Source organism: Larimichthys crocea, chromosome VIII (genome assembly GCF_000972845.2).
Source record: "Larimichthys crocea isolate SSNF chromosome VIII, L_crocea_2.0, whole genome shotgun sequence".
Taxonomy (NCBI): domain Eukaryota; kingdom Metazoa; phylum Chordata; class Actinopteri; family Sciaenidae; genus Larimichthys; species Larimichthys crocea.
Window position 1 is genome coordinate 27,334,817 of NC_040018.1, and position 15,985 is coordinate 27,350,801.

The 15,985-nt window shown below is 47.4% G+C and overlaps 2 protein-coding genes across 11 annotated transcripts in view; one reads left to right on the plus strand and one right to left on the minus strand.

Moving 5' to 3' along the window:
- Nucleotides 1-6,631, plus strand: part of epb41l3a (erythrocyte membrane protein band 4.1-like 3a) — a 47,284-nt gene extending 40,653 nt beyond the window's left edge. For 7 of the 9 annotated variants that reach the window (XM_019258806.2, XM_019258805.2, XM_019258807.2 and 4 more), the window contains 7 exons: nucleotides 1,535-1,630; nucleotides 1,766-1,843; nucleotides 3,593-3,637; nucleotides 3,779-3,877; nucleotides 3,996-4,076; nucleotides 4,352-4,473; nucleotides 5,475-6,631. In XM_019258806.2, the coding sequence (XP_019114351.1) occupies nucleotides 1,535-1,630; nucleotides 1,766-1,843; nucleotides 3,593-3,637; nucleotides 3,779-3,877; nucleotides 3,996-4,076; nucleotides 4,352-4,462 (510 nt within the window). In that variant the 3' untranslated portion in view covers nucleotides 4,463-4,473; nucleotides 5,475-6,631. The remainder of the gene's footprint in view (nucleotides 1-1,534; nucleotides 1,631-1,765; nucleotides 1,844-3,592; nucleotides 3,638-3,778; nucleotides 3,878-3,995; nucleotides 4,077-4,351; nucleotides 4,474-5,474) is intronic. The other 2 variants (XM_019258809.2, XM_019258812.2) reach the window with 2 other exon arrangements.
- An 86-nt stretch (nucleotides 6,632-6,717) lies between these two features.
- Nucleotides 6,718-15,985, minus strand: part of lama1 (laminin, alpha 1) — a 26,485-nt gene continuing 17,217 nt past the window's right edge. Inside the window, exons 37-64 of one of the 2 annotated variants that reach the window (XM_027281286.1) lie at nucleotides 15,761-15,917; nucleotides 15,477-15,687; nucleotides 15,274-15,390; nucleotides 15,026-15,186; nucleotides 14,813-14,951; nucleotides 14,620-14,722; nucleotides 14,414-14,530; nucleotides 14,140-14,322; nucleotides 13,907-14,061; nucleotides 12,173-12,316; nucleotides 11,939-12,072; nucleotides 11,651-11,804; nucleotides 11,441-11,565; nucleotides 11,077-11,227; nucleotides 10,663-10,807; nucleotides 10,354-10,495; nucleotides 10,161-10,275; nucleotides 9,643-9,795; nucleotides 9,400-9,551; nucleotides 9,129-9,323; nucleotides 8,854-9,037; nucleotides 8,422-8,528; nucleotides 8,149-8,338; nucleotides 7,888-8,037; nucleotides 7,641-7,794; nucleotides 7,401-7,534; nucleotides 7,103-7,316; nucleotides 6,718-6,977 (exon numbers count right to left, since the gene is read on the minus strand). In XM_027281286.1, coding sequence (XP_027137087.1) covers nucleotides 6,823-6,977; nucleotides 7,103-7,316; nucleotides 7,401-7,534; nucleotides 7,641-7,794; nucleotides 7,888-8,037; nucleotides 8,149-8,338; nucleotides 8,422-8,528; nucleotides 8,854-9,037; nucleotides 9,129-9,323; nucleotides 9,400-9,551; nucleotides 9,643-9,795; nucleotides 10,161-10,275; nucleotides 10,354-10,495; nucleotides 10,663-10,807; nucleotides 11,077-11,227; nucleotides 11,441-11,565; nucleotides 11,651-11,804; nucleotides 11,939-12,072; nucleotides 12,173-12,316; nucleotides 13,907-14,061; nucleotides 14,140-14,322; nucleotides 14,414-14,530; nucleotides 14,620-14,722; nucleotides 14,813-14,951; nucleotides 15,026-15,186; nucleotides 15,274-15,390; nucleotides 15,477-15,687; nucleotides 15,761-15,917 — 4,241 coding nt within the window. In that variant the 3' untranslated portion in view covers nucleotides 6,718-6,822. Of the gene's footprint in view, nucleotides 6,978-7,102; nucleotides 7,317-7,400; nucleotides 7,535-7,640; nucleotides 7,795-7,887; nucleotides 8,038-8,148; nucleotides 8,339-8,421; nucleotides 8,529-8,853; nucleotides 9,038-9,128; nucleotides 9,324-9,399; nucleotides 9,552-9,642; nucleotides 9,796-10,160; nucleotides 10,276-10,353; nucleotides 10,496-10,662; nucleotides 10,808-11,076; nucleotides 11,228-11,440; nucleotides 11,566-11,650; nucleotides 11,805-11,938; nucleotides 12,073-12,172; nucleotides 12,317-13,906; nucleotides 14,062-14,139; nucleotides 14,323-14,413; nucleotides 14,531-14,619; nucleotides 14,723-14,812; nucleotides 14,952-15,025; nucleotides 15,190-15,273; nucleotides 15,391-15,476; nucleotides 15,688-15,760; nucleotides 15,918-15,985 lie in introns of both variants that reach the window. The other variant, XM_019258768.2, reaches the window with a different exon arrangement.

Below are 15,985 nucleotides of genomic sequence, written 5' to 3' on the forward strand. Positions count from 1 at the left end.
AGTTGACTCTGTGGTGGAGATGAGATGACTCGTTGGTGGAAATGAGATGACTCGTTGGTGGAGATGAGATGACTCGGTGGTAGAGATGAGATGACGGTGGTGGAGATTAAATGACTCGGTGGTAGAGATGAGATGACTCGGTGGTAGAGATGAGATGACTCATTAGTGGAGATCAGGTGAAGTAGTGGTGGAGATGAGATGACTCTGTGGAGCTGAAGTGCTCAGTTTGAACTCAGCTTCTCCCTTTACCTCCTCCCAGTTGCCATTTTGTTTCACTTCCCCGTCAGATCAAAATGGCAGACAAAGAGCGACCTCAGACTTTCTTTTTGTTCTTTTGTCTTCTTTTTGATTGGCTGTCGTTGGGCGTGGGGAGGGTCGGGGGGGCTTCTTTATGTTTCACTGCTTTTCACTTCCTGTCTGTCTTCCCTGGTTTTGATTGGTTTCTTTGGCTTTCTGATGCTTCACTCCTTGTTTGAAGGTTTTGTAAAACCTTCATATCTTTGTGTTTACAACCAGAACCACGGAGTCCTGGACTGAAGTCATGAGGTCTAAACTCAAACAGAACCGGACTAGCAGAGGGTCAACTTATTATCATAATACTCATATATCATAATATCATAATATTGCTATGCAATTTCCTAGTTTGGGATTAATAAAGTATTTCTAATCTAATCTAATAAATATAATAAAATTACTGAGCACATGATCCTGACGTGGACCCAGGCCACATATATGATCCCTCCAGCGTGTTCTAACCTCAGGTCCTGTTCAGATACCTGAACCACCTCAAATAGATCCTGAAGGAGCAGTAAGTCTGAACTCCCTCTGGATGTCACCCTATCTCTATCACCTGGCACTAGGAGCCTGTTTAACCGGCAGATTGGCTCTTGTAGTCAGGTCACATGGAGGTTGGTTGAGTCCATCAGAATTAATCTATGAGCCAACTGAGACCACTTCCTGTACAAACAAGTTGTTCTGGTACGACTTGGACCACCATGGTCAGATGAACAGTCTAAACAATGAACCAGAGTCCAAAAACTGATTGGGGGGTCCAAAACCTTCAAAGGATGTTTTGACAGGGCTCTTATTTTGAAGTTTGTTGCTGCTGTGTTTCATCACATCCTGTACGTTTCTGCTTCCTTTCTCTGCCTCATCCTTCGTGTTCACAGATCAGGAGCCACCATCAAAGTTAATGACCTCACATGACTTCACCTGACCTCACCTGCCATCACCTAACCTCACCTGACCTCATCTGACCTTACCTGACATCACTACCTGTCTGGTCACAGTCAGTCTCAGTACTGACAGCTAACAAACATGTATGTAATTAAAGACTAATTATTAACATATGTTTCATACCCTATCAGACCACTCACACTGACCACGCCCATACTGACCACGTCCACTTGGCCACGCCCTCCGCATGGCTGCAACTCGCGGGTTTAAAAACAAAAACGTTTATTTTTACATTAAGTTTCCTCTTTCCCTGTGTGTGTGTGTGTGTGTGTGTGCGTGCGTGTGTGTGTGTGTGCAGCCTAAACCTTCCTTTGATGAAATGTCTCCTGAACTGTCGGCTCTGCTGAAATCGGCCAGAGAACAAAAAACCTTCAGAGAACACAACCTGCTGAAGGTGCTGTCTGTCTGTCTGTCTGTCTGTCTGTCTGTCTGTATGTCTGTCGACACCTCTTACCTTAGCACCTGTAGCCTGCCCTCTCTCACCTACACCTGGCTAATTTGTCCCTTTCCTCTCCACTTCCTTTTTCAGACATCAGAGAAGGTGGAGACGGTCTTCATGATGACAGAGCCATGTGATCAGGACCAACCAGTGGCAGACCAGCCTCAGGTAGCAAAAGGGAATCTCGTGGGCACGCTCCCTAGTAACACCACATCCCTTCCACCAGGGGCCTGCATGACACATGCTGATGATGTCACAGAGGAATGGACCAGTGACGATGACAGTAACAATGCTAATGATGCTAACCAGGCTCATATTCCATCCAATAAACATGAGGTCAGTGATGATGATGTCAGTGATTCGGAACCTAGCAGCCAGGCTAATGATGACAATGCTAGCAATGCTAGTGAAGATGCTATCAGTGTGTTAGCACAGGCCGCAGTGGAGGAAGCCATGGATGCTGCAGTTAGACAGGTTCAGAGTCCAGGTGCTAATGATGCTAGTCAGGATAACATTAATGCTCACTTTGTAGTTAGCCACATTCAGCAGGAGCTAACTATCAAGGAGGCTAACAACTGTCAGCGTTACCACAACGACGAGGACTCTGATGACTCTGAGGAGGACGAGGGAGGGTGGCAGTTTGGAGAAAACTCCCCTCCTTCTTTACCCCTCCCCACCTCCAGGTGTTCCCCAAGTTCGGCTAATCAGATGCAGTCATCCATCCACAGTGATGAACCTCTGCAGGAGGTAACACGTGAGACAGACACTGAGTTAAACCTACCCCAGTGGTCCCTGCTACAAAGAAACCTACCCCAGTGGTCCCTGCTACAAAGAAACCTGCCCCAGTGGTCCCTGCTACAAAGAAACCTGCCCCAGTGGTCCCTGCCCCAAAGAAACCTGCCCCAGTAGTCCCTGCCCCAAAGAAACCTACCCCAGTGGTCCCCGCCCCAAAGAAACCTGCCCCAGTGGTCCCTGCCCCAAAGAAACCTACCCCAGTGGTCCCTGCTTCAAAGAAAGCTGACTCTTACCCAACAGACTTTTACCCCACTGACTCCTACCCACTGACTTTTACCCCACTGACTCCTACCCAACTGAATTTTACCCCACTGACTCCTGCCCAGTCATTCTTGCCCAGTGACTCCTACCTAACTGACTCCTGCCCACTGACTCCTACCCAACTGACTTTTACCCCACTGACTCCCTTCCACTGACTCCTGCCCAACTGACTCCTGCCCAGTCACTTTTGCACAGTCGCTCCTGCCCACTGACTCTTCCCCAGTCTCTCCTACCCAACTGACTCCTGCCCACTGACTCCTACCCACTGACTCCTACCCAACTGACTCCTTCCCAACTGACTTTTACCCCACTGACTCCTGCCCACTGACTCCTACCCAACTGACTCCTGCCCAGTCACTCTTGCCCAGTCAGCCCTGCCCAGTGACTCTTGCCCAGTGACTCCTGCCCACTGACTCCTACCCACTGACTCCTGCCCACTGACTCCTGCCCCTTCTGCTTATGATATGAAGGCAATGTAACAAACCAAGACTTTAGAATATTAAATCTTTAAAGGGTTAATTCTTTTTCGGTAAAATTTGGTTCTATGAGGCTCTGATCCACGGTCAGTGCACGGCGGTCTCTTTGAAACGAGTCAGCAGTAAAACATTTTCAGATCCACAGAGTAATATCTGCTGAATGGCACCACTGGATTTAGGTGTTGGGATACGTTAAATTTGATGGCTGTGACGATGAAGTTCAAACTGTATGACGGCGAAGTGAAGCAGTGAGAATATGCTGGCATACACTCGAACCTCATAGAACCACACTTCAAAAAACCAAACTATCCCTTTGAGAACAGACAGACTGGATTCAAATCAGCTTTCAGTTTCTAAACCTGTTAATGTTCTGTGTTCCTATCAGGAGGTCCCAGTGATGAGGAAGACTCTCACATATGAAGCTCCAGGGGTGAGGATGAAGAATTCCTCTAAACTGAGTCTTAATGTGCTGAGCTCAGTCTGTATTTATAAAATGACACCAGAACAATCAATAATCTTTCATCAATTTCATCAATACTGAATCAATCATGTGAGTGTTTTTGTGTTTCAGAGCCGAGTAGACTCTGATCCTCCTGCAGGTTTCCTGTTGAGCTCCCAGACCTTCACTGCAGAGACCTCCACCACCACCACCACCACACACATCACCAAGGTAACACTGGTCACCACGGTAATACACACTGTCCATCAGGAAGTTAAATACCTGAACCAGAACTGAGGAAGATCCAGTAAAGATCAATTAAATTAATAATAAATTAAATTCTCTTCAGACAGTGAAAGGGGGAATCTCAGAAACCAGAATCGAAAAGAGAATCGTGATTTCTGGAGACACAGAGATCGACCATGACCAGGTAAATACTTTTCATTCATTAAAAACAGTTTGTCCATTATCAGGATTGGACAGCCAATCAGAATGGTGTATTCATACAGACCATGGTTTACATTAAATTAATGTTGCTTACATGTACATGCAAACATCAAATTAAATAATGATTTTATTAAATTATATAACAAAAAGTTACTAAATCCTGATTAGAGGTACTAGCCCCTGGTCAGACCTGGATTATTTGACCTAAACCAGGACCAGTACCTGGACCAGGTTCTGACCCACATGTCTTTCTTGAAGGCTCTGGCAGCGGTACTCAGCGAGGCACGGCGGCAGCATCCTGAGCTGTCCGTCACACGAGTTGTCGTCCATAAAGAAACAGAGGTCTCTCCTGATCATGTGATTGATTAGTGACATCACAGGTAACAGACTGTCCGACAGGTCTCAAGCTGGATGCTGATTGGCTGGCTGCTGCATGGCAGCATACAAAACATTGTTTGCATGTTTTACACACGTGTTCAGTAACAGGAAGTTCAGCCAGAAGAGAGAAGCTTTGATTGGTTAGGAGACAGAAGGAAATGTTCTGATTGGACGGAACAGGACGAGTACGTGGTGATTGGTTGGTGAAGATAAACTGGAGACGTCTTCAGGAAACACTTTCTTGAACAATCAGCTGATCATTGATGACACTCATCAGTTTCTTGACTCAATATGGCTGCATACACATCATGCAATGCTAACATTACTCACTGTCCTCTCAAATGTGACATAATTTTACAGCCCCGATGAGGGAGTGTGGCCCCGCCCCCTGTTGGCCACCTGTTGTCCACCTTTTACTGTCTGTCATCCACCTGTGGTACACCTGTCGTCCAGCTTTATAAGTCTGTCATCCAACTGTCGTACACCTGTTGTCCACCTGTCATCTACCTGTTGTCCGCCTTTATCTGGCTGTCATCCACCTGTTGTTTTTATCTGTCCGTTGTCCACCTGTTAGCCAGATCTTGAGTTCATCTTCAAAATCACAAACTGCTGAGAGGACAGCGGTGACATGCTAATATGCTATGCTAACGTTGTGGTCCATGCTTTGAAGCTTGTTAACTTGCTAATTAGCATGTGCAGGAAGTTCTTCTGGCTAACTTAGCCTAGCCTCTCTCTGAGTTAATGGGTGACTGATGGGAACGTGTAGAGCTGCTCCATCTGGTGGTCAGTTTGCATTTTACTCTGAAAAATCAAGCTCTGATCGATCTGACATCACAGGTGAGTGTCAGTTGGAGCTTGGCTCTCACTTCCTGTGTGTGTCATCTGTGAGCTGAATAATCAGATGAACAGAATCCCTGTGGCGCTGTTATATTTATGAAACATTATGATAACATCTTTATAAAGCGAGATCACATGATAAAGACATATTCTGTCTCTCTTTTAGGACTGACTACAGAAGCTTCTGCTGCATCATGGGAGTTGTAGTTCAGACTACAGAGCCAACTAAGAAACTGTTTGCAGCGACACCCAGAGGACATTAATAGAACTGAGGCTTTACACACACACACACACACACACACACACACACACACACATGCATGTGCACCTGTACACACAGCGGCACCTGTCTGACTGGGGACGGGGCTAGTAGCTTAGGTATCTTCAGAAAAATGAACATTAGTTATATAGATAATTAGATTTAGTTCAAATATTTACAAAACACAAACAGGTTAAACAGACAGGTAAGGGACAGACAGGTAGCACTGCTGTGGCGCCATGAACACATTCTCATAGCAACCTGACAGCTGGAGCCAGTCAACATCAGATCAACTGTCACCACAAATTAACACGAAGACTTGACCTTCTGCTGAAGCCCCACCCCCCCACACACCTGACACCCCAACAGGTTAATGCAGGTCTCATTGGTTGGTTGACTCAGGTGTATTTGCTCCTCAGAGACAGCAGCTTTATGAAACATCCAGCAAACAGTTTGCATCACATCGGACCTCACCAGGTGAGATCACCTGACTCTTGCCTGGTCAAAACTGGGTCTTTTATTCTGACAGTCTGCTGCAAACCGTTTCCTGTCTGACATGTAATACAGCATGATTACTAGCACTGTAACCACTTACTATATAGCAGCTAAAATTCAGCTCTGTATTTACCCATAATGCAATAGTAATGTGCCATTCTCTCATTTCAACATGGAAACCATGTTTATGAATTATTTTACTCATCTGTCTTAGTTTTTTATGTCTATTTATTTATTGATTGATTGATTTCTGTGTGACCACTCCCCTCAGTGTCATGTTACAGACTGACCACTCCCCCTGTGTCATGTTACAGACTGACCACTCCCCTCAGTGTCATGTTACAGACTGACCACTCCCCCTGTGTCATGTTACAGACTGACCACTCCCAGTGTGTCATTTTACACACTCATGTTACAGACTGACCACTCCCTCTGGTGTCATGTTACAGACTGACCACTCCCCGTGTCATGTTACACACTCATGTAACAGACTGACCACTCTCCCCAGTGTCATGTTTCATTGTCTTTACCTTCGAAACTGAAATAAAATGATGAATGAATCAATTAAACAAAGTTTCTGTGCTTCTGTGAAGAGAGATCTGACCCCAGGGCAAGTTTAATATGAGGTAATGCTGCACGAAGGGATGGTAGCAAGTTTTAGGAGTTTTCAGATGATCTTTAATGATTCACAGTTACAAATTAAGTCACAGTGATGTCATGTAAACTGTCTGTGGACCAATCAGAGCCGAACTTAGCTTTGCTAGGCAACAGGACACGAGTTAGGAGTGACGCCCAGCAGGAAGTGGGCCGAGCTCAGGTTCAGAGTGTCGCTCAGGTGAGACTTAATGAGCTGCAGGTTCCTTAGACAACCTCTGAACCTGAAGCTGATTGACAGGCAGTTCTGCTTTACCCCAACTATAACAGACAGGTAGAGAGACAGACAGGTAGAGAGATGGACAGGTGGAGAGACAGACAGGTCAGTATCAGTGCCACATGGTTCTTATGTGATGTCTGTAGCAGACTACAGAGCTGTGACTCACCTGGATATCCTCCCAGGTAAACTGGGTTGTTGGTCTCAGCAGAGGTGGATTGTGGGTAAGGGTTAGGTGTGGTGTAACTCCGTCCATCTACACTCAGAATCAGGGTGTGTTTGGTTTTTCTGGCCAGCAGGCGGTGCCACCGTCCATCACACAACACCGGACCAATCGAACGCACCGACACTCGACCAGCCCCATTATTCACATTAAACACCACCTGAGGACACATACAGGAGATGATCACTGCACACACACACACACACACACACACACACACACACACACACAACTCTTTGCTTACCTGTCCACCGATCATCTCCAGTCCAATGGCGTCAACCTTTGCACTGCTGATTCCCAGAAACACTCCTTCTGATTGGCTCGTTCGAAACTCCAGAGACACAGACACGTCCGAGCCGACCTTATAACCATCACGCACTGAACACACACACACACACACACACACACAATTTAATACGCTGGTTAGACGTCATGCTCCCGCTCAACGCGCCTATGTCGTGTTGTCTTCTTTGTGTTGACTCACTCATGGTGGCGTATCCACTTCCATTAAAGTAACTTCCTGTCTGATCATTGGTGAAACAGGAAGTGACATCATGCCGTGAGGTCGGCTTGGACAGATCCAACACGGCTCCGTTCAGACTGACGGAGTGAACACAACCTGCAAAACTGCTGCTCACCTGAGAGAAACAAAGGAAGTCACATGACCATCACTAAGTCACATGACCTTTACCAGGTCACAGTCATCTGATGAAGAACGATGTCATACGTACATTAATCCTCCTGGTGGCATGTGCATGCGGCAGTCCTCCCAGGTAAAGTGTGTTGTCAACGTCCAGCTGGTTTCCTTTGATTGTAACAGAGTCCGGACTCGAACCGTTGACAGACACAGACAGAGACCGCCGGCTGACCTCAGCGCTCACCTGAGAGTTCAAAGAGACTCCAAGTTAGTCCTGACCAAGGTGACATCACCTCTTCTCCTGTGTGTGTGTGTGTGTGTGTGTGTGTGTGTGTGTGTGTGTTGGTTAACTCACGCTGTGCCACGTTCCGTCGTTAATGGCGACAGACGAGGTCACGGAGGCGGGGCCTTTCCCCAGGTCAGCTGACATCATCAGTCTGCCTCCTGTCAGTCTGAGGACGATGAAGTCCGTCTGTTTGGAGTCGGAGAGGAGGATGATCAACCCATCGAGAGCTCGGCTTCGAACCGACAACGTCACTGACACGCTGAGGACGAGGAGACGATCATTAAACACCTGATCACAGCCCAGCCCACACATGACCACAGCACTGTCGTCATGGAGACTCACCTTCTTCTCACAGTGTTGGGATTGATGATGAAGGTCATGTGACTGTGTTTGGACAAACCAAACTGAGCCGCTGATGGCAGGAAGGTCGGCTCTGCCTCCAGGACACACTGCATCACAAATCAATCACAAATAATCAGTGAACAATAATCAATCACCAGTAATCAGAGACTAATAATCAATCACCAATAATCAGTGACCAGTAATCGATCAACAACAATCAATGACCAATAATCAGTGACCAGTGATCAATCACCAGTAATCAGTGACCAGTGTGACCAGTGATCGATCACCAGTAATCAGTGACCAGTGATCGATCACCAGTAATCAGTGACCAGTGATCGATCACCAGTAATCAGTGCTAACACTCACGGTGGTACCTGATCGATCGTACTAAATCATGGATCAATATTCCGTCATAGAAGTATTGATTACCATTAGTGCTCCAGGTGTTATGGCGCTCAGGTGTGTGGGCGGGGCTACAGGCAAGTGGGTGGGGTCATGAGTTGGTTCTACATCTGGATCATCAGGAAGAACCGCCCCCCCGACTCTCTCTTCCAATAGACAGCTGTCGAGCTCCACCCCCTCATATCTCACAGCTCCTGATAGGTCAACGAGCCTGAATGGAGCCGCCAATCAAAACAATCAACCAATAAGAGAGAGAGAAAAAACAGTGTGTGTGTGTGTGTATGTGTATGTGTGTCACTTACGCTCCTCCCACCACCAGGTTCTGGATGCAGCCTCTGAACCACCTGGACACATCCCGTAATCTAATTGGCAGACGAGACTCCTCCCCTGATGGCAGCCCACCAATGAAGAAAGAGGCTTGAGACAAACGCGAAAATCCGCCCGGCAACAGAGAGACGGACTTCAAGTGTTCCTCATCCACCTGCACGGACAGAGACCTGAGAGACAGACAATAATGTCAATATGTGAGGTGAAACAGGTGAGACAGGTTTCTATTACCATGGCAACACTTACTTCCTGTTGATGGTGATAATCACAGAGTGTTTTGTTCCATCACTGAAGGATCCTCCATCAGGTTTCACCACCTTAACCATCCGGCTAGCCCCACCCACCTCTCCAAGCTCCGCCTCCAAAGCACCTGAGACCAGGTGGACAGACAGGAAGTGCTGCATGCACACACACAGATAATAACCATGGTTACATAATGGTAACAATAGTACCTGGTGAACAGGTGTGTCACATTACTCTCTGCCTCACCTGTCTATGTGTTCGGTCGTCACTGAAGGCAGCGAACAGGACTCCTGATTGGTTCTTGGTGGAGAAGGAGAAGAGAAGCTCTGCCTCCTGAGCGAGTGGTCGAGGAGCAATCTGAACAAACCCGCCGGCCAACACGGACACACTCCGCACCGCCTGAGACAGGTGACAACATGAACATCATTTTCAGAGAGGCAGAGAAGGTATTCACACCTGACAAGATCTTCATACACCTGTCAGCGCCTTCATACACCTGTCAGCGCCTTCATACACCTGTCAGCGCCTTCATACACATGACAGCGCCTTCATACACATGACAGCGCCTTCATACACATGACAGCGCCTTCATACACCCGACAGCGCCTTCATACACATGACAGCGCCTTCATACACACGACAGCACCTTCATACACATGACAGCGCCTTCATACCCTTCTGTGTGTACATGCTGTGTGTATGTATGTGTGTACATGCTGTGTGTGTATATGTGTGTACATGCTGTGTGTGTGTGTGTGTATTACCTCGAGTACACAACCCTTTCTGACTCCAAACGCGTCTCTCAGCAGGTCAAAGTTGGACCGAGCGATTTCCACATTCTTTATGCAGCCCACATACGACCTGGAAACCACTTGTCGCCTAGCAACCAGACAAGTAAAGACAGTCAGACAGACATTCAGACAGGTGTGGACATCACCTGTGAAATCACAAACGCACCTTATTGGTCTTGATGCAGGAAGACCTCCGATGTAGATCGGGTCGAGGTCAGACCGGTTCAGGTCGGAGGCTGTTCCAGGAGACTCTGCCTCCAACACCTCTTTGTCTGATGATTGGTCGGCTGCCATGATGGACAGGTAACCTGGACACACAGTAACAGGAACAGTCACGCCTCCTAACACCTGACAGTCAAACTACAGTAAAACTACATTAGAGTACACAAGAACTGCAGTAAAAGAACTACAATGGTAGTTGCAGTAGTTGCAGTAGTTGCAGTAGTTGTAGTAATAGTAGTAGCAGCCATCGTACCTTTACGTTTGCTCCTCTGCAGTGTGATCTTGTACCACACTCCAGTGTTGTACTTCCTGTTTGAGGTCATGATCAGAGCACCTGAGCCAAGGTCAAAGGTCAGACGGACACGCCCCTCCACCAGCTCCATGGACAGGAAGTCTCTCTGAAAGAGACAGGAAGTAAGGTCATGCGTGTGTGTGTGTGTGTGCGTGTGTGAGTGCATGTGTGAGTGCATGTGTGTGTGCATGCGTGTGTGTGCACGTGTGTGTGCGTGTGTGTGTGTGCGTGTGCATGCGTGTGCGTGTGTGTGTGAGTGTGTGTGTGTGCATGTGTGTGTGCATGCGTGTGTGTGCGTGTGTGTGTGTGTGTGTGTGTGCATGCGTGTGCATGTGTGTGTGCATGCGTGTGCATGTGTGTGCGTGTGTGTCATACAGTGTTGTTCGAGGCCAGGTACAGCAGTAACCCGCCTGGTGACAGAGTCTTAAAAAGCATAACGATGGAGGTGGAGGTCGCTCGCAACGACTTCTGAACCAATGAGAATCCAGATCCATCAAAGTGGAAGGAAGTCTCCTCTGCCTGGGGACTAAGAGACAGACAGGTGGAGACAGACAGGTGGAGACAGACAGGTGGTCAAAAACACTGTTGATTCCTTGATTTGTGAATCTGTAAATTTCACTGCTGAACAACAAAAACAGTCAGGTCAGCAAGTTTCCTCACAGGTGTAGATATACACCTGTAGTTGTCCAGGTGTTTTGTGGTCATCCAGGTGTTTTGTCAGTCACCTCTGTGTATTTACCTGCTGAAGCAGCCTCCACATTCGCCCTCTCTGCTAATGTAGTTCCACAGGCCGATGCTTCTCTCGTTTAGTGATGCTTCGCCCAGACAGCCCTGGAAGGTGGCGGACCGCAGCACTGTGGGGCTCTGACATCACACACACACACAGTTATCACCTGTTCACTTGTATACCTCCACACACGCCTGTACACCTGATGTGTGTCTGTGTTACCTGAGTGTGAGCTCCCAGTCCTCCGATGTGGATCACAGAGTTTCTGTCAATGTCTAAAACTCGGGATGGTCCTGGTGATGTCGCTGTTACCGCGGGCAACGGAGCCGACTCCAACTCGAGCTGATGGACCGACAGAGAGCCGTGGGCCCCAAACCTGCAGACGCCATGACATCATCACACATTCATAAACAAGGGGAGTGGTCTATCAGCCATGACATCATGAAGACATTACATCGTGTGATCTGTTCTGATCATGTGACATGTTGATGTGATGAGGCGTGTATTTACCGTGTCACGTTGATTTTTGTCCATCTGTTGTTGTTGATGTCCAGTCCAGGAAACTCCAGTTTGGTACTGCCTGAGCCCACGTTCCACACCAGAGACACCTTCCCATCATGCATCTGTACTGCCAGGAAGTCCACCTGAATACATTAAATGAGGTTTAGAGTCCTGGGACCAGGATCGGACTCCAGTCCTGTATAGTGTTTGTTGTGTAATTGTGTAGTTGTTGTGTAGTGTTACCGTGGTGTTGCTGCCCAGGTAGAAGAGCAGGTTCTCTGGACTTGACGTCTTCAGGGTCAGACTCAGAGTGTTGAAGTTACTTGACTGAATCTGAGGTCTGTAGGAACGAACGCAGTCTCTGTCCGCCTGCACCGCCACCTTAATCTGATGACACCATCATCATCATCATCATCATCATCATCATCACAGTAACCACACTATATATTTACACCCCATCCCAACCAGGCTGCTCAAGGATGTTTTACCTCTAGTTAGTAATTCGTTATTGGATATGATTAATCTGTCTTTATTATCAGGATATGTACCACAGTCCTTTAAGGTAGCTGTAATTAAACCTCTTCTTAAAAAGCCCACTCTAGACCCAGAGGTCTTAGCCAACTACAGACCGATATCAAACCTTCCCTTTCTGTCTAAGATACTTGAGAAAGCTGTAGCTAATCAGCTGTGTGACTTTCTCCATAACAATAGTCTATTTGAGGATTTTCAGTCAGGATTTAGAGTGCATCATAGCACAGAGACCGCATTAGTCAAAGTTACAAATGACCTCCTAATGGCATCAGACAAAGGACTCATCTCTGTACTTGTCCTGTTAGATCTTAGTGCTGCATTTGACACCATTGACCATCAAATTCTTTTACAGAGACTGGAACATCAAATTGGCATCAAAGGAACCGCCCTAAGCTGGTTTAAATCGTACTTTTTAGATCGATCTCAGTTTGTTCACGTCAATGATGAATCCTCCATGCAGACCAAAGTTTGTCATGGAGTCCCACAAGGTTCTGTACTTGGACCACTTCTATTCAGTTTATATATGCTTCCTTTAGGGAACATTATCTATCAATTTTCATTGTTACACAAATCAAATTAAACTTCCTTGTGTTATTATATTTTGCGGCGTAAATTGCAAGTCAGACTCAGATTTAGAAGCTGGTACATGAAATAAACAAAGTCAGAACACACACACAGGTTTAGATTATCAGAGTTTAGTCTGTGAATCCATCTGGAAAGTCTGCTTCAGAGGTTTGACCAATCTGAGTGTCTGATTGGCTTGCGGGATGTGTCGTGGGGCTCAGTTTTTCCCAAAAGTTGAATCTGGCTCAACTTCTCTCCTGGATGCAGAAACAAACGACCCCCACTGACCCCCGCCTGGTGTCCCTGTCCCTGTCTAAACGTGTGCTTAAGGATATAAAAAGTTGGATGACCTACAATTTTCTGATGTTAAATTCAGACAAACTGAAGTTCTTGTAATTGGACCCAAACACCTCAGAAACTCTCTTTCTAGAGACTTCATTACTTTAGATGGGATCACCCTGGCCTCCAGCTCCACTGTAAAGAATCTTGGAGTTGTTTTTGATCAGGATTTGTCCTTTAACGTCACATAAAACAAATTTCGAGGACTGCATTCTTCCACTTACGTAACATCGCCAAACTCAGACACATTGCGTCTCAAGCGGATGCAGAAAAACTAGTCCACGCATTTGTTACTTCAAGGCTGGACTATTGTAACTCTTTGTTATCAGGCTGCTCCAATAAGTCTCTGAGGACTTTGCAGTTAATTCAGAATGCTGCTGCACGTGTTCTGACAGGAACCAAGATCAGAGATCTTCATGGTCAGACACCATCATATCTTAAAGAGCTCATGAAGCACTAGCACACCACCAGAACAGAGCGCCCTCTGGAGGCTCTATATAAATGTGTGTGTGTGTGTGTGTGTGTGTGTGTGTGTTTATGTACCGAGGCTGCCTGTCTTCTGGCCTGATCGATCAGCTCTCTGATGTCAGACAGATTCCTGCTCAGTGTTTCTCCCAGCATGCTCAGTGGCTTTATTCGGTCCATGAGACGGTCTGTGCGATGCTCCACCTCCTCCAGCTTACGCTGCGCCTCATTGGCTGAGCACACAGGAAACAGGAAGTGTTAGCAGCCTGTAAATCTTTGGGCGGTTTGTCCTGATGAAAGTGTTGACGTACCTGCAGAGCGTGTCACCGTCACCAGCTGGTTGGTCTCCCTCGCTGTGCTGTTGGTGTTTTCCACAACAGAAGAAGAATCCTGCAGCTGCTGTCTGAGGCTGTGCAGTCGCTGCAGTGCCTCCCGCAGGCCGGAGTGTGTCACTGCAGCCTGAGACTGAGTCTGCTGCAGCGACGTGGACCAACCTGAAAACAGCAAAGAAAGTTCATTTATTTATTCATTCAATCGTCCGTCCGTCTGTCCGTCCTTCGGTTCATTCATTCATTCGTCACTCACCGCTGGACAGATTTTGAAGCTCCTTGATTGGCTGATGGAGGAGAAGGCTAAAGTTATGGACACTCTCCCTGACCAATCCCAGTCGACTGGTTACCATGGAGATGTCTAGCTGTAAGTCTGAGAGACAGACAGATGGTTAGACAGGCAGGCAGGCAGACAGGCAGACAGACAGACAGGCAGGCAGACAGACAGGCAGACAGACAGACCTTCAGCTGTCTCATTGATTTGTCGACTTTCTTCTAAAACCGCAGAGCTGATGTTCAGTTTGGCTCTGCCCTCCACTGAGAGCGACTGCTCTGATTGGAGAGTCTGAAACACACAAACAGGACACAGGTGAAGAAAACGACAGGTGAAGAAAATGACAGGTGGGAAAATGAAAGATGACAGGTGAGGACTCACCATGTTGAGAGACAGTGTGGCGGCGGCATGGGCGATTGATGCGGCCTGCTGGGCGGAGTCAACTCGTTCTGTGATGTCACTGTCAAGCTGAACCAATCGGCTGCTGTTCTGAGACGTGTTACACACCGATGACAGGGTGCTGAGAGAGAAGAAGACAGTTAACACACACAGACAGACTCTCACACACACACATACACACACACACACACACACCTGTACAGGGAGTGGGCGTGGCTCTGTAGCAGGTGGGCATGGTTTTCTGCACGGTAAACGTTCTCCAGAGCGTCCGTCGTCTTCAGTCCAATGACCAAAGCATCCACCTGTTTCCTCAGAAGGGGGCGCCACTGGTCCAACTGCCCGCTGAACACCTCCACCTGCTGCACACAGGTGCGATGATGTTAGTAGATGTTAATGATTAGTGGTTGTTGATTGGTTGTTGATTGGTTTGAAGGATGTCTCACTGTTGTAGTGTTCGTTAAGTCCTCTGTCAGGCTGACTGCATCGTCCAGCAGCACCTGACTGTCCTCCATGACGCCGCCCTCAAACAAACACTCAGTGCTCAGGTTATGACGGACCATCTGCAGGGCACGACAGATACAATAAAGGTGTGTTTACCTGACCAGGTGTCTGTTTATACCCGGCTGAGGTGTGCGTGTGTGTTTACCTGGTAGCGGTGCAGAAGAGTGTGTATGGTGTCCAGCAGAGTGTGTGTTTGTGTGTTTTGGCGTGCGGCGTCATTCAGGTGTGTGTATGCACATTGCAGCGTTTCCATGTGAACGCTGAGAGAGGCAGACAGGGGGCGGAGCTTGTTGTCAGCTGCCGCCCTGCTGGACAGGAAGTGGTTCTGCAGGAAGTCGACGAGAGACTCTGCCAGACTGCAGAGAGTTAACAACAGTTAACGAGTGTTCAGACAAATTAATTAATTATTCATAAAGCACACAAACACACCTCAGCTCCTGACTGGCTGCAACACTGGTGGCCGTCAGGTTGATGGCTCTGATGGTTTCCAACATGGAGGCCACTTCATGCACTAGACGTGTCTGATTGGCTGAACTGAGCTCGTCCTCTTTGGTCTGATTCAGACGCTCCGCCTCTCTTCGCAGCACTAGACCAATCAGATTACAGAGTTGTTTTATGTCATCTTACTTTGAAAATCACTTCCTGGTCATGATG